Below are 23023 nucleotides of genomic sequence, written 5' to 3' on the forward strand. Positions count from 1 at the left end.
AAAGAAATAGTAAAAAAAAAAAAAAATACTATCCACAAAGTCGCAGCTCAGTTACTACTTGAATAAATAAAAGCTCTGAAGAAGCCCCAAAGTACATGATCTAATGGTTTACTAAGCAAAGCAGCCAGGGCAGGGGGTGGAAGAGTTCTTTGATCCATCTCTCCTGGTAGTTTCAAAAACTACACACACAACAGTCCTTTTTCTATTCCTATTATGAAGCTGCTGAATATTTTACCACTTCCAGCATGTAAGCAAAAAGCACTGCATCTGGCACTGCATAGAAACGTGAAATTCTTAAAGTTGGGATTTAAACCAAATGAGTTTTTTCCCCTCGAGGTTGTAACCACCACATACAGCTGGGGCCTGGGCTTTTCCTTCACGTGTCCAGCAGGCTATGCTGTACACTAAGAGAATACACCTGCGACGCTTGTGCGAGCACAGTACAGGAGCTGCAGATTTTCAGCAAACATTCTGGTGCATCCCAGGAATAGCAAAGTGGAATCGAGAAAGATTCGAGATCTATAGTAATGCTGCTACCAACTCTGATTCTAAGGCACCGGAAGCTCAAGCTTTTAGATTCAGTGATTAAGAAAGATTCATTTCCACGAAACAACGGGCATTATGCAAAGATATGCAAGATCAAACCATCTGGGAAAACACGCCTGTTTGAAAACTTTTACACGGAAAAATAAAAAGCCGAAGAGTACACGGTTCTCATTTGGCGCGCTCTGGTCCTCACGGGTTACCGCCACCATCTTACCCAGAGAGCTGGTACTGGCCAGTGAAGGGGAGGAACCCACTGCGGGACACAGCAGACGCCTGGGGCTAGCACCCAGCCTCCCGGGGCAAATTGGAGCTCTGGCGGGAACCACCGAGCGCGGACCTCCGCTGCGTCCTAGAGCGGCTGCACGCGGACACAGGCGGCGGCGGACTTCCGCCCGCGAACGTTGCAGCCCCGTGGACGGCTCGGCCTCGCTGCGGGCCTGCGCCTCCCTCGGCTTTTGCCGCGGGCTTCGGGCAGTGGGTGAGTGGGGCAAGGCGTGCCGGCGGGGGGCGGGCGGGGGTCTGCGCCGCCGCGGCCTCCCCCGCGTCTGCCGAATTGGCTGAGTGAGCGGGCGGGCGCGCTTCCTACGTACTCGCGGGCTGGGCCCGGAGCGCAAGGGAGCAAGGATGCGCCTTGTCTACCCCCGAAATCCCCACCCCCTCGCCCCGGGCGGGGGCCTCAGCGGTCCTGCGCTCCTGCCGCCGCTCATCCCTACTTTGCGAGGTGATGCCAACTTGGAGGAGAGGCAGGGCTGGCTAGCGGTCTTAGACCTAGCCTCTGGACCGGACTCGGCCTTGGCCGCTCACTCTATCTCGCGGGCCACGGTTCTTTCATCTCTAAAACGGAGGATGGCAGTATCTGCCCTACGTGCACCACTGAGTGATGGCAGGGTTGGCGCTACCTGCTTGGAAACTCGTTCTCAGTCTGGCAGCCTTTAGAATCACTTGGGCTGCCTTCCAAATGCTGAGCCCCCAGAATCACCAGGTGATATACAGCCAGGATGGAGAACCACTGACCCAATGTCAAATGACAGTACGGTGATGATGTGCGGTGTTCCGACCCGGAATGTGCACGTCCTCCAAAATGGATATAGTCATCAGAAAACAGGCGGCTGTTTTTCTTGTTCTAGAAAACAGGGACCAAAATCTTGTTTGGTTATTTGCTTCCTAGTGCTTAGAATGGTGCATGTCACAAAACATGCACCCCTGTTAAATAAATTAATCTCTGACTACTTCCCGACTTAGTGGAAGAGTTTTGATCATTTGGCTTGTTTTTAAACTTTTATTATGGAAACTTTAAAATATATACGAAAAGAGAATCGTGTATTGAATTCCCAACTCATGATCGATCTTATTTCATCTCTTATCCTCACCCCCACTGGATTATTTTGAAGCAATTCCAAATGTACTATTTCACCCATAAAATGCTTGTGTTTGTTTAGAAAACAGTAACTCCTTCTTAAAACCATTATCAAAGTTACAAGAATTTCACATTACCATCTATCCAGTGAACATTTACATTTTCCCAGTTGCTTTTTCCTCCCATTATCAGTTAGTAGTACACATCAGAATTCTGACAAGCTACACATGGGCTCCTGTCTTTTAATCTCTTTATCACCTCCCTCTTTACTAAATTTTTCCTTGCATTGTACTTGTTGAAGAAGCCAAATCATTTGTCCTATAGTGTTTCCCACATACTGTATTTTGCTTTTTCCATGCACATTCCTTTAATCAACTGGTATATAGATTTAAGCCTTTAAAGGTTCTACTTTATGGCAAGAAAACCTAAGTTACTGTGTACTTCATCTCATCAGGAGTTGGATTAGGTCTTGTCTCTGTCGTGTTAAGAACGATCTATCGGAGTTCCCGTCGTGGCGCAGTGGTTAACGAATCCGACTAGGAACCATGAGGTTTCGGGTTCTGTCCCTGCCCTTGCTCAGTGGGATCCGGCGTTGCCGTGAGCTGTGGTGTAGGTTGCAGACGCGGCTCGGATCCCGCATTGTTGTGGCTCTGGCGTGGGCCAGTGGCTACAGCTCCGATTCGACCCCTAGCCTGGGAACCTCCATATGCCGCGGGAGCAGCCCAAAGAAATAGCGAAAAAAAAAAAAAAAAGAACGATCTATCAGTGGACATTTTCTGTACAAATTGTACTGCTGGGTAACTAATTGCCCAAGGAAGTACAGAAGGATGTCAGCTACTACCTCCAGAAGGAATGACAGAATATCACCTTTTTGCAACCCCCAATGAAATAATGGATCCTGGCGATTATCATTAATGGCTGTTAACATCAGAAAAAGAGAGAGCCAGACAGCATGTACTTACTGATGGAAGTAACCAATACCACTTATCAAGTATACTTAGATGATGGTGGGTGATATAGATGAAACAAGATTGACCATGAGTCGATAATTATTGAAGCTCAGTGATGGGAGGGAATGCGACAGTGCATTATACTAATCTCTCTGCTTTTGTATGTGTTGGATATGTCTCATGGCGAAGTTTTTATTTTTAAAGATAGACTGGTTGGCCTGTGTGAGTTCAGGTCAACCTGACCCATCCATTTAGTTCTCCATTAGCCTTTTGCTAGGTGGTTCTCAAAACTGACTGCGTGTTAGACTCATAGGAGAAGAATTTTTTAAATGCTAAAATGCATATCTCACTTGCAGAATTTCCTGTTTAATTGTTCTGGGATGGAGCCCAATCATTTTTATGTTTTAGAAGCTCTCCAGGTGATTCTAATACTCTCCAGGGTTCTGTACCACTGGCCTAGATCTATTATTTGTTACAGATTGCAAAGTGATTAAATTCTGTTATATCTTCTGCACTTAGTACCTTAATTTTTTTTTTTTTTTTTTTTTTTTTTGGCCACTCCTCAGCACTGGCCAGGGATCAGATCTGAGCTACAGCTGAGAACTAAACTGCAGCCATAGCAACACCGAATCCTTAACCCACTGTGCAGGGCTGGGGATGGAACCCACGCGACAACACTCCCCAGACACTGCCTATCCTGTTGTGCCACAGCAGGAGCTCCTACCTTAATTTTTTTAACTTTCTACATTCTGTTTATTTTCACATTTCTTGCAAACTTCAATAAGAAAGCCTCTGTAAATAAACTACTTAATTATCTGAGGAAGTCTTGATCTTGGGAGTGAAAATGTGGAATAAATGGAAAGGACACTAGCAGTAATAAAGACTTGTCTGTGGGGTGCAGAGATGCACCACCCTCCTGTTGTATGGTTGTGGGGTAAGGTGTGTTTGTGAGGAGCTGACTATATCCCCCAATAGAAAGGAAGATTAGATGATGTATAGTTAGAAAAGCATATTTAGGATTATGATACATTTTTTAAAGATCAGTATTAAATTAAAAAAATTAAAATCAGGAGTTCCCGTCGTGGCGCAGTGGTTAACGAATCCGACTAGGAACCATGAGGTTGCGGGTTCGGTCCCTGCCCTTGCTCAGTGGGTTAACGATCCGGTGTTGCCGTGAGCTGTGGTGTAGGTTGCAGACGCGGCTCGGATCCCGCGTTGCTGTGGCTCTGGCGTAGGCCGGTGGCTACAGCTCCGATTCATCCCCTAGACTGGGAACCTCCATATGCCGCGGGAGCGGCCCAAGAAATAGCAACAATAACAACAACAACAACAACAAAAAAAGACAAAAGACCAAAAAAAAAAAAATTAAAATCAAATGCTATTTATTGTAACAAACAATTCAAAGACTTAAATAAAAATTAGTAATCCTCCCCATCACACCATCATTTTAGTCATTCCTGAGATAACCAGTATCAGCAATATGGTGTGTATCCTTCCTCTCCAGACTTTTTCTGTCTTGCATAATGTAGGGGTTTGGGCATTGTTATTAAAAAATGACATTATATCATAACCATCTGTAACTTTTCTCATTGTCATCCCTCCAGGACAAGAATTATAGACCTGACCTAGCTGCAGAATAAATAGTTAATGATATGAATATACAAAGAATATTCAATTGTTTCTCTGTTAGATATATACATATATTCATATGTCTTACAAACTTTAAACACCTTAAAAGTACCACAATAAACATTGTACATAGACCTTTTATTTCTATAGGGTAGATTCCAAAAATGAGATTGCTGGGTTAAATTATATTGTTGTTGGCAGTGTCATTTTCCCTTGTCCTGGTTAGTACTGGATACTACTACTATTTGCCGGCTGATGTGTGGAAAATGATGCCTCTTTGTTTCTTTAATTTGCATTTCCTCTAACTACTGCTGGACTGAGCACTTTTCATGCCTATTGACTGTTTGGATTTCTTCTGTGAATTTCCTGTGTATTTTCCCAGTCTTATTTTTCTATTGTATCAATTATTATTTTTGGTTTTGAACGTATTTGCAGAAACCTGTCTAAGGGGCATTACTATCATATAGTGTAAAGAGTTTTCTGCAGGTGTTTCTTTGTTTCCTTGACTTAAAGAGTCTTTCAGGGATATATGAAAGTTTTTATGTAGTAAAAATGTCTGTTTTTAAAAATTTGGGGGGGTGGTTTGTGTTTGCCAGTAAGGGCTTTCTCATCCCCAAAGTTACATACATATTCTCCTAATTGTTTTCTCCCCCACAAGCCTTCATTTTTATTTAATTAATTAATTATTTATTTATTTTTGCTTTTGAGGGCTGCACCCACAGCAAATGGAGGTTCCCCAGGCTAGGGGTCGAATTACAGCTACAGCTGCCGGCCTATGCCACAGCCACAGCGGTGCCAGATCTGAGCCACATCTGCAAGCTACACCACAGCTCATGGCAACACTGGATCCTTAACCCACTGAGCAAGGCCAGGGATAGAGCCTGAAACCTCATGGTTCCTAGTTGGATTCATTTCCACTGATCCATGACGGGAACTCCATGTTCTCCTATATTTTTGAACATATTTTTTTGGAACTTTTACATTTCTAAACAACATGGAATGTATTTTTATATACAATGCAAAACATGACTCTCGCTTTTTACCTTTTTCTGCAGAGTAGCCTATTATGTCAGTGCTGTTCATTAAATTCGCCATCCTTTTTACACTTTTGCTGTATTTTGACTTCCTTACATATCTAGGTTTATTTCTGGACTAACCCTTCTCTATCACCTCTTTTTTTTAATGCCAGTATATTTGTGCCAGTATTCTTTTTTCATGATGCCTGATTAGTATAGGAAGTGTTAATATCTAGAAAGAAAAGTCACTACTCACTACTTTGTATACTTTGTGTATATGTACTTTTTTTTCATTTTTTTTATTACTCAAATGAATTTATCACATCTGTAGTTGTATAATGATCATAACAATCTGATTTCACAGGATTTCCATCCCACAGCCCAAGCACATCCCCCCACCCCCCAAACTGTCTCCTCCGGAGACCATAAGTTTTTCAATGTCTGTGAGTCAGTATCTGTTCTGCAAAGAAGTTCCGTCTGTCCTTTTTTTCAGATTCCACATGTCAGTGAAAGCATTTGATGTTGGTGTCTCATTGTATGGCTGACTTCACTTAGCATGTACATGTACTTTTCATGTATTGACGTGTTTTTTCTTCTATGCGATCTTTGGGTTGCTTATGTTTCAAGATAAATCTCGCTAGAAATCTGATAGAATTTCCATTAAATGTATGTACATTAATTATGAAAAGATAGACATTTCTGTGATATCGAATTTTCCTGTAAAGCTAGCTAACGTGTATCTCTTTTTGGATCTTTCGGGATCTTTCCTGTGAACTTTATTTCTTGTTGTTTTATAAGGCTCTTTTTTTTTCCTCTTGTGACTAAGTTTTTTTTCCCCTGATTTTTATTTTTATCTGGTTATTGCTAGGACTGAGAAAAGTTTTTGATTGGTTTTCCCCCCATTGATAATGTATTTATCCAGCTCTCTCAAATTTTCTGTTTTACTAGTTTTCTTAAAATTATGTTTGTTTTCTTCTGTGCTGTCAGTGTAGATAATCTGGATAATTGGTTTATGCTTCTTTCTTTTCTTTTTTTGGTTTTTTTTTCTTTTTTCTTTCTTTTTTTTTTTTTTTTTAAGGCTGCACCCTCAGCATATAGAGGTTCCCAGTCTAGGGGTCAAATAGGAGCTCTAGCTGCTGGCCTATGCATGGGCCTATCACCATGGGCACCAGAGATAGCACTTAGCATCATTAAGTTCTTGCCCAGAACCTCCCTAGGGTTGTTTATTGTTTATTGGAAAGACTTGTTTAAAAATGAATAAGCAGAAAGTACAGAGTTCTCACATGCTCACTCCTACCCAACTTCCCCTAATATTAATGTCTTGTGGAGTTCCCTAGTGGCTCAGTGGGTTAAGGGTCTGGCTTTGTTACTGCTGTGGCATGGGTTCAATCCCTGGTCTGGGAAGTTTGGGATGGCACAGATGTGGCTCTCCCCCCAAAAAAAGAGAGAAACCCCAAAAAACATCCTGCGTTAGTGTGGTACTATATTGATGAGCCAATATTGATACATTATAATTAGCTAAGTTTATGGAGTTCCTGTTGTGGCTCAGCAGTTATCAAACCCAGCTAGCTTCCATGAGGACGCGGGTTTGATCCCTGGCCTTGTTCAGTGGGTTAAGGATCTGGCATTGCTGTGAGCTATGGTGTAGGTCGTAGACGGAGCTCGGATTCTGCGTTGTTGTGGCTCTGGCGTAGGCCAGCAGCTGCAGTTCTGATTGGATTCCTAGCCTGGGAAACTCCATATGCCGAGGGCACGGCCCTAAAAGACAAAAAAAACACTAAGTTTACATAGGGTTGATTCACTCTTTGTGTTGTCCATTCTGTGGGTTTTGACCAATGTACAGTGACTGAGTGTCTGATTTACTATATCATACAGAATAGTCTTGCTGCCCTAAAAATCCCATATGCTCCACCTATTCATCCCTCTGTCCCTTCCCGCAAACCACTATCTTTCTACTATCCTCATAGTTTTGCCTTTTCCAGAATGTCAGATAGTTGGAATTCAACTATAGTTTTTAATTGACTGGGTTTGGCTTTTTAAAAATTGGTTTATTTCTTGGTGTGTGAGCAATCAAACAAGGTTTTTAGTTGACTGAGTTTGGCTTTTTAAAAATTGATTTATTTCTGTTTTTGCTAACTTGTGATTTGAACTAATAAAGAATTACTAGGATACATTTATGATGGAGCATGATAATGTGAGAAAAAAGAATGTATTCATGTATGTGTAACTGGGTCACCATGCTGTACAGTAGGAAAAAAATAAAAGGTAAAATAAATTAAAAATATTTAAAAAAAGAATTACTACGATAACAAAGATCTTTCTTTGGATTTCTGTGGAAAATTATTACAGAACAGGAATCCAAAGTGTTCTGAATTACCAAAACATAGGTAACAGTGAAGACACACACGAACTGATTTTTGGTGATTTTGAACAGTGATGTATGATAACTGATAAGTGATCTTGTTGCAGGGTGAAAGATGTCTATGGATGTGACATTTCTGGGGACAGGTGCAGCATACCCATCGCCAACCCGAGGTGCCTCTGCTCTGGTCCTTCGGTGTGAAGGTGAATGCTGGCTCTTTGACTGTGGGGAGGGAACCCAGACACAGCTTATGAAAAGCCAGCTTAAAGCAGGTGAGTGCGCATTCGGCTATCTCATTAAGGCTGTCTCTTGTTCTGCTTCATTTTCTTGGCTCTTCTTGGGCCTTTTGCCCAGAAACAGTCCTGACAGTTGCATCGAATTTCAGTTCTGGGGCCCTGGCAAGACTTGGACGGCACTAAGGCATCTTGCCACACCCACTGGACTAACTTTTCTTCCCTTCCCTTCCCTTTCTTTCCATTTACTTACTTGCTTTTCATTCTTCCTGTAAATGTTGATAGCAGGGATTCATAAAGACTTAGAGGGTGGAGGATGCAGCAGGATACATCAGACATATTAGATATACTTATTTTCAACAGGAAACAGGTGTACGTATCATGAGAGGATACACAGGGCGGTAGATGTCCTGGGAAGTGAGGTATTCTTTTCCACTTGAGGTTATCAGGGTTGGCATCTCAGAGAAGGTGACCCTTGAGTCACTGAAGGAAGAGGAAGGGTTCCCTGGGCTAGGGAGGAGAAGGGCCTTCTGGCCAGAAGGAGCAGAGTGGGCCTCGAACCAGGCAGACCAAAGAGTACAGTGTTCACCAGAGCCTTGGCCCAGAGTCAGGCAGACCAGGATTCCAGTCCCCGCTGCGTCTTGGCTTATTACCTTAACAGATCAGCAAACTTCAGCTTTACTTTCCTCATCTCTAAAATGGGGTTAAAAATTCACCTTAGAAGGGGTGTTGTGAGAATTGTATGTAATAATCCCTTCTCTGTGTGGCTGTCTCCTTCTCATCAGTTAAATCTTAGCGTAAATGCTATCTCTTCAAAGGTTTTCCTTCTACCTCCGGGGTAAAGCAATAGCTCCCTCACCGCAGACATTTTACTGCTTTGTGCTATTTTTATTGACTTGTCAGTATCATCACTATCTAAAATTACGTTATTTAAATAGCTCTTTCTGTGTTCACTGTGCATTTCCCTGTGCAATAAATACAGTGATCACTTATGTACCTAGTAGATGCCTGGTAATATCAGCTCAGTTAATGCATGAATAAGATGTTCAACACTTAGTACACTGCCTCTCATTTGTTAGGTCTTGATAAATGGTAGTTACTGAAATTATTCCTATAACTTGTCACAGTGCATGGCATTTTATGTCTAAAGAAAAGCTAGTTCTGGCATCCAAAGATCTCTTAGTCTAGTGGTGGAAATTGGAAACATCATGCAGATAGTCATGGTGTAATGTGATAAGTAAGAATAATGGAGGTGTTTTCTAACTACTTTTGAAGCACAAAAGAGGGGGACAGTAACTGTATCTGAGTGATCAGGGAAAGCATCCCAGAGATGGTAACAGTAGATCTAGGATCTAAGAGATGAATAAAAGTTCCTTTGGGGAGAGAAGTAGAAATGAACAGTCAATGAACAGACAACAAAGTGAGCAACAAGGGAGTTTCCAGGAGAGAAATGACATACTTAGGGAATATTAAGCCTTCCAGAACTTTGAGTACCTGGCTAGGATAGAGGAGAGATAAGAGTACTGAAAAGGAAAAAAAGAGTAAGTGAGAGCCTGGCCATATATCCAGAGAAAACTCTCATTCAAAAAGATACATGCAGGAGTTCCCTGGTGGTACAGTGGGTTAAGGATCAGATGTTGTCACTGCTGTGGCAGGGATTCAATGCCTGGCCCAGCCACAAAAAACGAAACAAAACAAAAAAACGCTACATGTACCCCAGTGTTCATTGCAGCCCTAGGTACAATAGCCAAGACAAGGAAGCAACCTAAATGCCCATCAACAGAGGAATGGATAAAGAAGATGTGGTACATATATACAATGAAATATTATCCAGCCATTAAAAGAATGAAATAGTGCCATGTGCAGCAGTATGAATGGACTAGAGATTATCATACCAAGTGAAGCAAGCCAGAAAGATAACTTGTATGTGGAATCTAAAATATGACACGTAAGAATTTATTAATGGAACAGAAACAGACTCACAGACACAGAAAACAAACTTATGGTTACCAAAGAGGAAAGAGAGTGAGGGTGAAGATAAATTAGGACTTTGAGATTAACATATACAAACTACTATATATAAAATAGGTAAACCAAGGGCCTACTGTATAGCACAGGGAACCATATTCAGGATCCTGTAATACACCATAATGGAAAAGAATATGAAGAAGAATACCTATATATGTATAACCAGATCACTTTGCTGTGCACCAGAAACTACCATAACATTGAAAAATCAACTCTACTACCATTTTTTAAATTAATTCAATTAAATAAAAAATGCATGAGTGTATAACAAAAAAAAAAGTGAGGACATGAGGGCAGACTATGGGACATAGACTATGTGGCATATGGAGGTTCCCAGGCTAGGGGTAGAATCGGAGCTACAGCTGCCGGCCTGTGCCACAGCCACAGCAACGCCAGATCCGAGCTGTGTCTGCAACCTACACCACAGCTCACAGCAATGTCAGATCCTTAACCCACTGGCAAGCCAGGGATCAAACCCGCAACCTCATGCTTCATTAAAACTTTTTAAGCAGAGGTATGACATGGTCCGATTTGTGTTTTAGGACAATTTTCCAATGGAAAATATATTGGGAGAGAGAGAATAGCATCAGGAGCCCAGTTCTAAGGCAGTTGCATTTATCTGAGAGAGAGATGAAAATGTTGAAGCAGGAAGTAGGGATAAGGATAAAGATAAGAGACTCAACCAAAGAGCCCACAGGAGGTGGCATCTGATTGAAAGTCTAAGATGTAAAGAATTGAAGAGTTATTACAAGTTATAGGTGGTTTCCCAGACCTAGATTGGAAGTTAGAGAAAGATGTTTTGGAGGAAGAAACTAATGCATATTACTTGGCACGTGTGGCCTTGAGGTATACACAGTTCAGCCCTGTCTTATGTTGGAACCCTGAGGTCAGCAGGTACTATGGTTTACCTCCTTTGGCTCGCACAGGGGTTCCTTCCATGAGAACCTTCGGGTTAGGCACATGCCACAGTGGATGGAGACTGTAATACTTAACATTTTAAAGAATAGGGGTTGAAGTGGAAAGGTGATTAAAATAGAAATAGGCAACTGTTAAGTGTTAAGAGGTCTGGGCAGTTCCCGTCATGGCTCAGTGGTTAATGAATCCAACTAGGAACCATGAAGTTGCGGGTTTGATCCCTGGCCTTGCTCAGTGGGTTAAGGATATGGCATTGCCATGTGATGTAGGTCGCAGACGTGGCTTAGATCTGGCGTTGCTGTGGCTCTGGCGTAAGCTGGCGGCTACAACTCTGATTAGACCCCTAGCCTGGGAACCTCCTTATGCCACGGGTGTGGCTGTAGAAAAGACAAAAAAAAAAAAAAGAGGTTTTGGTGTGGGGCTAAGTCTTTACTTTTTACTTAGTACCTGTATCAGTTATCTAATGCTGCAAGCATATTATAAATCTACTAGCTTGTTTGCCTTTATCATCTCATAGTCAGGGAATTTGTGAGTCAGGGAATTTGAGTCTGGCTTCACTAGATTCTCTACTTCAAGATCTCACTAGACTATAATCCTGCTAATGGCTAGGGTTGTGGTCCCATCAGAGGCTCCACGAGTGGAAGAATCTGTTTCAGGTCTCACTCAGGTTGTTGGCAGAATCCTTGTAGTTGTAGGACTGAGGCTGCCTGCAGCAGCTTAGAGGCCTCCTGTAGTTCCTGGTCATGGGGGGGTTCTGCCTCAAGGTAGCTGGCTTCCTTACTGCTAGCGAGGGAGAAAAGAGACTCAGGAGTCTTCTAAATAACATAATCACGTTGCATCTTTGTGCCATACTTTACTGGTTGTAAGCAAGTCCCAAGTCCCACCCCTACTCAAGGGGAAGGAATTATAGTAGAAGTGAATGGCAGGAGGCAGGGGCCATATGTACCACCTTATATATATCTGCCACAATACCTTTCTCTAATCATGTTTTTTAAAACAAACAGTTCATAAAGCTTGACCTTATTAAAATGAAAAGTTTGGAAAAAATAATAAAATAAAACCTTAAGGGAACTGAATTTTATTGGATTTTTATTGATTTAAGAAAAAAATTCCTGGAGTTCCCTGGTGGCCTAGTGGTTGGGGGATCGTGCGTTATCACTGTTGCGGATTGGGTTCAGTTCCTGGCCCAGGAACTTCCACATGCTGCAGTCGTGGCCAGAAAGAAAAAAAGAAAATAATTTCTGGCCTCAGAAAGAAATGTAATGTGGTAGTCCCAGGACATTATCTAAGATGCTGTAGCACTTCAGAAGCCTCAGTCTCAGTCTGTATGCTGCACCCTCAGTACATCTTGGTTTCTCTCAATAACCCAATGCGGACCTATCATTATTGGAGTCATTAAACCCCTTTTAGCTTATACCACCTCCCGGAGTAGTAATATTTTATGGGTTTCATAAGGAAGTGTTTTCTATTTATCTAAAGCTCTTTCAAGTTCCTATGGTCCTAATATGCAAGCATCCAATTAAAAAGTGTAGGTTTGCCGTATCTTTTTTTTCATAATTTTAAAGAGAGAGCTTAAGCCTCTTGTCCCTCAAAAATGATTATAGAAAGTATTATAAAAGTATAATTTTTTTTAAGCCTTTTTGGGCTGCATCTCAGCATAAGGAGGTTCCCAAGCTAGAAGTCGAATCAGCTACAGCTGCCAGCCTACACCACAGCCACAGCAACGCAGGATCCGACCCGTGTCTTTGACCAACGCCACAGCTCACAGCAACACCTGATTCTTAACCCACTGAACGAGGCCAGGGATCAAACCCGCAACCTCATGGTTCCTATTTGGATTTGTCTCGGCTGCGCCCGGAAGGGAACTCCTATAAAAGTATAATTTAAACAATGATTTTAACAAGTACGCATGATCATTGTAAAATTTCAAACAAAGCAGAAAAGTATAATTAAGAAAAGCTTAAATCCCCCTCTCTTTAGTGAATTTTCTATGCATGTAGATTTGGTAATGGTATAGGTGTGTGTGTGTGTGTGTAATTTTGCATAAATAGAATCAAACTATCCTTGGTGTGACCTGCTTTTTTTCAGCTGAATAGTATATACAAACAATGTATTGCAGACATTTTCCTGTGGCCGTAAGTACCACTGCATTATCACTTAGAGGATGCTTAGTATCCCTCTTCTATATGGATGATGTTTCTCCTGGTAACTTTCTTATTCTTAAGTAAAAGGAAATTCCTGCATTTTTCTTTCTTCATTTGATAGCTTCCTCTTACCTCTGATAATTGTGGTTGCCATCCCGTTCCCCTCTGAGATCAAGTTTCTTGAAAAATGAAATGTTTGTCTTCCATGAAACTGTGATAACTCTGGGAAGTACCTTTACTTACTTAATTTGTCTTGCTTGCTTTGGGTTTGCACATTGTTTTGGTGTTCAGTTTTGGCTGTGTTTTACAGGAGATAGGGAGAGGCCCAGAGAGTCTGACTTGGCACTTTTGAGGTCAACGTGAGACCAGGACTCAACAACTGCTGTAGTTCTTTCGTCTGCAGAGTTCTTAGGTCACACTTGAGGGGTGCATTGGCAGCCCAGACAGCAGGAAAGGGAGAAATGAAAGGGTTCCAGAAGTCAAAAAACAGCAAAAACAAGGACTAAAAAGAGAAAACAAAAAGCATGTTGAGGAAACTTCTAGAAAGACTCCTGGGGATTTTCAAGGTTGAAGATCAGCCTCTGCCCAATCTATTGTTCTCTGCCACAGCTACCTGGGCTTGGTGTAGCAACGCTGGGAAGACTCGCTTGGAGAACACTGTTACCTAGATATCACAGGACAAATCCCATTACAACAAACTATTCCTGTTCTTTCATGGTATCAATAAACTGTTCCTGCTCTTTTATGATATCAAATGTTTGAAGTAGGTGGGCCATGAGCTAGGCCTGGAAGCCACTGTTATACTAAAAGTATGTGAATTTTGATTGTTACTTTTGAAAGGTCATGTGGTACATCTCAGAAAAAGGTTGCTGTGGCATCCTGCCACATTCCGGGAGTAAGTTCAGTTTACCATTGGCTAAATCGATTTATCACTGAAGCCAGGATGCACTGGAGAAGCTGTAGTGTTAGTTCAGACTGAAAGGAAGGGATAGGTCCATGTGCCTTTACAGAGCACCACGGGGGACCTTCCCCTCTGATCTGCTCTCTAGCATCTGGCATCCACTGCTCACCTCCTCCCCACCCAGGTCTTCACCCTACTCCCTTCCTACCTCCCCCTTTTTCCTTCCTCCCTTTCCTGTCCCTCATCCCCCCTTAATTTTTCTCTTTCTCCTTCAGCCTTTCACAGACAAGTAGTCTCTGGCTTGCTTATTAGCTAATCTCTGTCCATTGTGGAGTCCTTAAAAGGCAGTTTTGGGTTCAGGCACCAGTCCAGTTCTTTGGAGCCAGGGGAACATTTGTTTTCCTGGAAGTATGTATTTGCTGTTCTCAGAGGGAGCAGTAGGGGGCAGTTCAACTGCCAGATGCTTTTAACACTTGAGGCCTACTAGTTTCGTAACCGAATCATTTTGGTACACTTTTTTTTTTTTTCTTTTTTTAGTAAGAAGATGTGTAGGAAAATATTCCTAAAACTATAGTACTGTGTAATTTGAAGATATTTTATGAAAAAAAAAAGTGAAAGAAAGCCTGTCTTTCTTGCTTCTGGAATCATGTAGAAAAAATAAATAAGTTTATGGTGATAAGTAGAACTTCTGAATTTCATTTTATTGCTTTCCAAGTAAGTTGTTGTGCATATTTCAAGTAGCTTTGTATGGGTTTATTTCTGAAAGATTCCCAAATTTATTTCTCTGCCTCAATCAAAAGGGAGAATTACCAAGATCTTCATCACACATCTTCATGGAGACCATTTCTTTGGCCTTCCTGGCCTCCTCTGCACAATCAGCCTGCAGAGTGGCTCCATGGTCACCAAACAGCCTATCGAAATCTATGGCCCTGCAGGGCTTCGGGACTTTATCTGGCGAACCATGGAACTCTCTCACACAGAGCTGGTCTTCCCCTACGTGGTCCATGAGCTGGTGCCTACAGCGGATCAGTGTCCTACAGAAGAACTAAAAGAATTTGCACACGCGAATAAAGTAGACAGCCCTCCCAAAGAGGGACAAGGAAGAACTATCCTGTTAGACTCAGAAGAAAATTCATACCTCCTAGTTGATGACGAACAGTTTGTTGTAAAAGCATTTCGCCTCTTTCATCGAATACCTTCCTTTGGATTTTCAGTCGTGGAGAAGAAACGCCCAGGTAAACTCAATGCACAGAAACTGAAAGATCTCGGTAAGTTTTTTGTTTTTGTTTCCTTTCTCATCAATAGAGTGGTTGTTAAATGAAGCAGCTAGCAGTGTCATAGTAACCTTCCTTTCCTGTCTCCCAGGCTTAACACTGACAATTTCTCCTCTTACTTCCTTTGCCCAAAGTTTGTTTACTAAGAGAAATCCTTAAGGGTCAAAAGATGCAATTCAGGAGTTCCCATTGTGGCATAGCGGAAACACATCCGACTAGGCACCATGAGGTTGCGGGTTCAATCCCTGGCCTCTCTCAGTGGGTTAAGGCTCTGGTGTTGCCGTGAGCTGTGGCGTAGGTTGCAGACGTGGCTTGGATCCTGTGTTGCTTTGTCTGTGATGTAGGCAGCTGTAGCTCTGATTTGATCCCTAGCCTGGGAACTTCCATATGCCGAGGGTGCAGCCCTAAAAAAGCAAAAAAAAAAAGATGCTATTCAGAGCAAAAACCAAATATATGTTTGACTTCTTGATTCAGCTCCCTGGATGCCTGTTCTTGGTCTGTCTTTTCTTCAGCTTACACTGTCTTGGTTAGTGAGGTAGCGGTGGTTGTCTCAGGTCTAGGCTTTTATTTTTTTTCATGTCATCGTTTTGAATATGTTTTCAGTGATACCTTTGGCCTGAGACTTTTCACCATAGTTCTTAACCTTGCAACTGCAACCAACTGCTTTCCAGGTTTTCCTTCTCTATTGACTGTACCTATTCAGTCAACTTTGATTAAGTTAATTTGGTGTTGAGAACACTTCCTCAACTAGTGTTATGTACCTGGGTTCATCACACTTGGAAGCAAGCATGCAAAGATTGGCTTAGGGCCCAGCTAATGGTCCATACCTTCTCCAGGCTAGGCCATCATGTGTAGGGGTTTTCAGCATCTGTGTCAAAGTAGTGTCCAGGCACATCATTCCTCCAGCAAAACCGCCTCCCTTGCCATGACTACATGCCTTTCCCAGGCTCTGCTGTAGATGGGTTTTTTGTGTGTTCTTATCTTTATTTACTCAGTCTCTCAGTCTCTTCTTTCTTTCCCAACTAAAACAAAATGCTGAGTGATGAAGAAAAATGACTTAGGCCAAAGATATTTTTATTGTCTAAAAATTTGTGAAAATATCATTATATTGGAAAACTTTAAACATGATCTATGTTAGAATTAGTTAATACATTCTGTTTGTTTATAGGTATTCTCCAGAGTGATGCTTAGGTGTTATTTTAAATTAATATGGGATTCAAGCCCAGTTTAATAAACAAGGAACTCCCCCTGTCTACAAAGAAGATTGATTATGTATAACTGCCTGAAATCCTCCTAGATCTTGTGATCCAAATGATCCCGTCTAACGATTTTTTTTTGTTGTGCTAGTTTGTTGGTACCTTGTCATTTAAATGACTCTTTAATTTTACCCAAAGATGATCTTATTAAATATAGCACTCTCAAAAGCTGTTATTTTCATGCACAACAGAGAATCAAGATTGTTATCGTGACTGTAATTTAAGGTTTTAGTGGGATTTAAGAGCTTAAACTCATCTGACACTTGTGCTTAGGAAATGTTTTAAGTACTTGGGCATTGCTAGTATCCATAGCCAACACTGAACTTTTTCAGATGTATAAATATTCCAGTTTTCCACAAGTAATAAAATATTTATAACAATTATGAAAAGCATTGGATGCCTTTTCCATTTGCTATTTGCTGTGCCGTTGAAACAGACTCTCTTAACAAGTCGTAAATTCCATTCCCATGATGTGATGTTATCTGCCTCCATCATTAGGTGTTCCGCCAGGTCCTGCCTATGGGAAGCTAAAAAATGGAATTTCTGTTGTTCTGGAAAATGGAGTTATAATTTCTCCCCAAGATGTCTTAAAAAAACCTATTGTTGGAAGAAAAATCTGCATTTTGGGTGACTGTTCTGGGGTTGTGGATGATGGAGGAGTGAAGTTGTGCTTTGAAGCAGACCTGCTGATCCACGAAGCGACCTTGGATGACACCCAGATGGACAAAGCAAAGGAGCATGGCCACAGCACACCACAGATGGCAGCAACATTTGCAAAGCTGTGCCAAGCAAAGAGGCTGGTTCTGACTCACTTCAGTCAGAGGTACAAACCAGTTGCCTTGGCTAGAGAAGGAGAAACAGATGGGATTGTAGAACTTAAAAAGCAAGCAGAATCAGTATTAGATCTCCAAGAAGTGACTCTAGCAGAAGATTTTATGGTGATTAGCATTCCGATCAAGAAATGAAACCAGTGTACCTGAATGCATTCTGATGTGTCTGTGAATATGTTACCGAACCAACAGTCAGGTTCATTGTTATTATTGTTGTTACATAGGTCTAAAATTATTTGGGTCCTCATAACCCTAAAAAGGATGGCGCTGCGTTGCTGAACTAACTCAGCATTGAGAGGGAGCAAGCTTTTTGATAATAAATCACTTTAAAAAGAAAAGAAAACAAAACAAAACAAAAAACAGCATCCTTCTTAAAGTCCACATTTGACAGAATGAGACTATTCGGGTATACATCTTGTTTTGTGGCTGCTGTCTCAGATATCAGCCAATATGCCGTGCAGTCCTGGGCTTAGTTCCTGCCCAGCTTTACTGCTGTTGTTGGCAAAATACACAGGGCTTAGCCCTCCTGGCTAAAAATGGTATTTTGGCAGTTTGAATTGAATCTGTTCATGTTACTAACAGAATAGGGAGAAATGTAATGAGACATTGGATATGCAGGATTGAAGCTGGCATGTTAAATCTTGAATTCTTTGCTGGAATACTGAATGCAGGGTCAGGCTGGGTGTTTATCCTTCAATTAATATTTTATTGAACTTTCCAGTTTGCTCTAAACCCGTGGTTCTCAGAGGTGAAACTACTCCATTAGGTGGAGTTTTAAAATTGTGGGGATGCTTCTTGTCAAAACTAGAAGGGTGGTTTCTACTGGTATTCAGTCAGTAAGGGCCAAGATGCTAGATCCTACAAAGTTTTGGTCAGTTCTAAACAATGAAGAATTATCTCATCCCAAATGTATATTGAGGGCCTGTTGAGATACACAGCAAGTTAAAGCTTATACTCTCAGTGTGAATATACTTTTATTAGTGACACAATGAGTTGAACTACTAGGTAAGTCAAATTCTAAAACAAATCCTAAAGATCTAACGAAGTGAATATGTTGGAATCGGAATGTCATATCAAATATTATTTGTCAGAAATGAGCCATGAGCTGCAGCTTATGAATCTGGAGGTAAAATGATATTTCTTCAACTTGACTTTAAGTGACATGTTCCAGAGAACAGTTCTTTGAGCACAGTTTTAATAAATGTTCATTCTAGAATAACTTTCCTTCTGAGTTGCCTTCCACCTACCTTTTGTCTGCCATGGGGCATCTCTGACTCATTTGCCCACAGTATTTCTCAAAATGTGTTACTTGGAAAGGTAGTCTCATGTACTGATTCATTCAAAAGGATTCCCTAATCAGATCAGTGTGGGAAACTCTGTATGCTGTGTGCCCCTCTGGCAGTGTTCAGTGCCTACCGATGTATTAAAAACAGGACTGCTTCAGTGGTCACACACCAGTCTTTGGTGCCTGAAAGACCTAAGTTAAGAGTCCCATTCTGGGGAGTTCCCATTGTGGTGCAGCAGAAACAAATCTGACTAGTATCCATGAGGATACAGGTTTGATCCCTGGCCTTGCTCAGTGGGTCAGGGATCCGGCATTGCCATGAGCTGTGGTATGAGTTGAAGATGCAGCTCGGATTGCACATTGCTGTGGCTGTGGCTGTGGTATAGGCTGGCAGCTATAGCTCTGATTTGACCCCTAGCCTGGGAACTTCCATATGCTGCAGGTGTGCCCCTTAAAAAAAAAAAAAATGTTTTATATATATATAAAGTCCCATTCTGGGAAGTCCCCTTGTGGCTCAGCAGGCTAAGGACTCAAAGTTGCCACAGCTGTGGCACAGGCTGCGGCTGCAGCTGCAGCTGCAGCATGGGTTCAATCCCTGGCTTAAGGATTTCCATGTGCTGTGGGTGTGCCTCCCCCCAAAAAGGAAGTCACATTCTGTATCTCATGGTGGTCCCTGTGTTCTCTGGAGCAGATTACGTACTCTCAGCTTGCTCATCTCTAAAATGGGGGGAAAATAATCAGACCTACCTCTATGGTTGCTGTGATGATTAAATAGCTGTATAAAAGGAGCATGGCACATTGCTTAAAGGCATTAAGAGCTAAAGTAGGAGTTCTCTTGTGGTACGGTAGGTTAAGGATCCATCATTGTCACTGCGGAGGCTCAGGTCGCTGTTCTGTCATGGGTTCAATCCCTGGCCCAGGAACTTCCACAAGCCAACGGCAAGTCCAAAACAAAACAGAAAACAAACAAAAAAAAGCCAGAGAGGCCTGTCAACTCTTTTGAACCCGTTGCTAAGTCATATTTCACGTTTTACTATCAACGTCTCAAGAACCTAGAGGGTTTTGAAGTTCCTGTTGTGGCTCAGCAGGTTACGAACCTGACCAGTATCCATGAGGATGTGGGTTCAATCCCTTACCTCAACCAGTGGGTTAAGGATCCAGCATTGCTGCAAACTGTGACATAGGTCACAGACCAGGCTCAGAGCCTGCGTTGCTGTGGCTGTGGTGCAGGCCGGCAGCTGAGATTTAACCCCCACCCTGGGAATGTCCATATGTTACACATGTAGCCCTAAAAAACAAAAAAAAAAAGTACCTAAAGAGTTTAATAGAATACTTACTCAGAAATATTATGATGTGATGGTGTATACTATTAAATTCCTTTTGTTCTAGGGCTTTTCTAGTATAAAAAAAAAAAAATTGACTCCTGGATGGTTCTGAAGTCTCTAGAGTAGTCCACAATGGACTGATTCTGCTCTGCTCTAGGCTCTTGGCCTGTTTAAGTATCAGAGTTTAACCAGACTTAAAGTGTATCTTAAGGAGTTCCCACTGTGGAACCATAGGTTGGGAATCTGACTGCAGTGGCCTGGGTTGCTGTAGAGGCTCAGGCTCAATCCCCAGCTGGCACAGTGGGTTAAAAGATCTGGCATTGCCACAGCTGTGGCACAGGTTGCCTCAAGGGCTCAGATTCAATCTCTGGCCTGGGAACTTCCATGTGCTGTGGGTGTGGCCATTAAAAAAAACAATCTGAACTCAATTCAGACAAGCATTTATTTGATACCTACTGTGTGCCCAAACCTGTACAAGAGGGAATGGCTAGTTTCGGTACCTCTGGTGCCTGGAGCACTTGTGGATAAAAAGACTGTCTTAGTCACCTGCACATTCTTGGAAATACCCACCCAAAGGATGCATTCAGAAATGTTTATTGAATGAAATGAGACCTTGGGAGTTCCCGTCTCGGCTCAGTGGTTAACGACTAGGAACCATGAGGTTGCAGGTTCGATCCCTGGCCTTGCTCAGTGGGTTAAGGATCCGGCGTTGCTGTGAGCTGTGGCGTAGGTTGCAGATGCAGCTCGGATGCAGCGTTGCTGTGGCTTTGGTGTAGGCCCGCGGCTACAGCTCCGATTGGACCCCTAGCCTGGGAACCTCCATATGCCATGGGTGTGGGCCTATAAGGAAAAAAGAAAAGGCAAAAAGACAAAAAAAAAGAAAAAGAAATGAGGCCTTGATATTATGCATGTGCAAAACTTAAGATCTAAAGTTTAAGACCTGTGCCTAGCCCATTTCATTACAATATTTGTCCAAAAAATTTAGCTGCCTGATTGGTGGTACCCCATTCACTGTGCCAGGCTTTCTTGTGCTGAGAATACATAAATGAATAGAGAAACAAAATCTCAGGCTCACTTGTCTAAGTGGTGGAGATTGATAGGTAAAACAAAAGTAAATATACTGTATCTTCCAATGTTTCTGATCTTGTAGTATGTCACTCAGTTTTGCTGTTCCTGGGCATTATTTGGTAGCTAACTTGAGCTGTGTCCTGAGAATTAGGGTCTATTAATATATGTGTGCTAATCCCTCAGAGAGCATGGGAATGTGGAACGAATTGATATGTTGGATCAAGTGTAGGGTATCAGTTCATGGTGAAAATTCTTTCTTGGACTCTCTTCTGGCTTAGAATGTGTTTTTAATGGTAGAACACATTCTAAGCATTTGTGGAGCCAGAATGAAGAATGAATCTTAAATTGGGCTTCCCAGAACCTGTAATCTGCTCATTGTTGTATGACTCTAGAGGCGATTAGAATATGTTTTGAACCCCAAATTTATTTGATCACTGAATCCTCTTTTGCCAGGCAACATCATGGAACACTGAGAAATGTTGTCCCTTAATACTTATGAAAATTAGTATATTTATATTTTTTACCTTCCCACAATTATTCCCACAATTTATTGAGGGAATAATTTCCATATCTACACCTACTAAAGTATTTTATTTGTCTTAAACTGACTTTCAGTTATCAAGAATTCATAGGTTCTTGCTTACTTTTTAAAGTTTGTATTTTCCATTTCTCAAAAGGTATTTAGACTTTCCCAAATAGACCCCAAATCAGTTCCGTGTTCAAATACCCATGCCTCATTAATATACTTGTAATAAACTTTAAATCATAAAAGCAGCATATGCTTAGTAGTTAACTTTTTTATAATTCAAGAAAAGGAGTTCCTGCCATGGCTCAGTGGAAACGAATCTGACTAGTATCCATGAGGACGCAGGTTCGATCCCTGGCCTCACTCAGCGGGTGAAGGATCCGGCGTTGCCATGAGCTGTAAAGTAGCAGACACGGCTTAGATCCGGCATTGCTCTGGGGCTGTGGCATAGGACAACAGCTGTAGTTTAGATTAGACCCCTAGTCACAGATGCAGCCCTAAAAAGACAAAAAAAAAAAAAAAAAAAAAAAAAGAAAAAAGAAAAAGAAAGAAAGAAAAGATGATTATGAGTAACTTCGCCATCCAGAAGCTACTTCTGGTCCAGTGGTCCTCAAACTGGGATGTGAGTCAGTATTACTTAAGGTAATACATAGGTGAATCAGGGTGCAGGTAGACAGATCCTTGGGCTTTAATTTCAAAGACACTAGTTCAGTAGGTCTGAAATCTGTATACTTATTAAGGTCCCCCAGCTGATTCTGAAGTGTGTAGGTGGTGGTCAACACCAGGAGAAAAAAACTGTCTTTATATACACACTTACACTTAAGTGTATATCGATACTTCATGTATATTTAAACACGTTTACAGATGTATGTGTATTACACACATGCATACATGTGTATTTTTACATGTAAGTTGACCTCAACTGTTCTCATTTAACATTGTGTGCATTTCCCCACAACATTAACTCTTCTTTGCAAGCATGAATTTAATGACTTTATGTTATTCCATTCTATAAATGTAATGTAATTGAACTGTTTTCTTACTTTGGGGGCATTAAAATTGTTTTGTATTATAAGCAATACTATCATGAATATTCTTGGGCATAAATCTTTGTATCTCTGTGTGTTCCTTTGAGATTGATTTCTTTGAAGGTCAAAACATCCAACATATATATATATATATATATATATATATATATATTTTTTTTTTTGGACTCCCACTTGTTTTCTAAGCTAACACTTCAGCATCATGAGAGAGGCCTGTTTCGGCTGCTCTGGGGATAGATGATACTGAATATCATCAATTAATGGCCTTTCTAACACTTCTCTTCCAAGATATTTGACTTATAAAGATTATTTTTGCTACTCGTGAAAATAAC

The 23023-nt window shown here is 41.5% G+C and overlaps 2 protein-coding genes across 2 annotated transcripts in view; both read left to right on the forward strand.

Moving 5' to 3' along the window:
* On the forward strand, positions 819 to 22736 carry ELAC1 (elaC ribonuclease Z 1). The gene is made up of 4 exons (XM_003121444.6): positions 819 to 1024; positions 7968 to 8132; positions 14882 to 15349; positions 17110 to 22736. Exons 2-4 carry the CDS (start codon positions 7976 to 7978, stop codon positions 17574 to 17576), a joined length of 1092 nt encoding a protein of 363 aa, XP_003121492.3. The 5' UTR covers positions 819 to 1024; positions 7968 to 7975; the 3' UTR covers positions 17577 to 22736.
* The window catches only part of SMAD4 (SMAD family member 4), a 111659-nt gene continuing 96635 nt past the window's right edge, over positions 8000 to 23023 (forward strand). The window contains exon 1 of the mRNA XM_013985326.2: positions 8000 to 8132. The gene's annotated coding sequence lies outside the window, so the exon portion shown is untranslated. The remainder of the gene's footprint in view (positions 8133 to 23023) is intronic.

Source organism: Sus scrofa, chromosome 1 (assembly GCF_000003025.6).
Source record: "Sus scrofa isolate TJ Tabasco breed Duroc chromosome 1, Sscrofa11.1, whole genome shotgun sequence".
NCBI lineage: Eukaryota > Metazoa > Chordata > Mammalia > Artiodactyla > Suidae > Sus > Sus scrofa.

Bases quoted from the DNA above. Each gene is read 5' to 3' on its own strand.
- ELAC1 (XM_003121444.6), top strand. From the start codon at position 7,976: ATGTCTATGGATGTGACATTTCTGGGGACAGGTGCAGCATACCCATCG. The intron at 8,133-14,881 runs GTGAGTGCGCAT...CTCAATCAAAAG, and splicing joins GAAAAGCCAGCTTAAAGCAG to GGAGAATTACCAAGATCTTC. The intron at 15,350-17,109 runs GTAAGTTTTTTG...CTCCATCATTAG, and splicing joins ACAGAAACTGAAAGATCTCG to GTGTTCCGCCAGGTCCTGCC.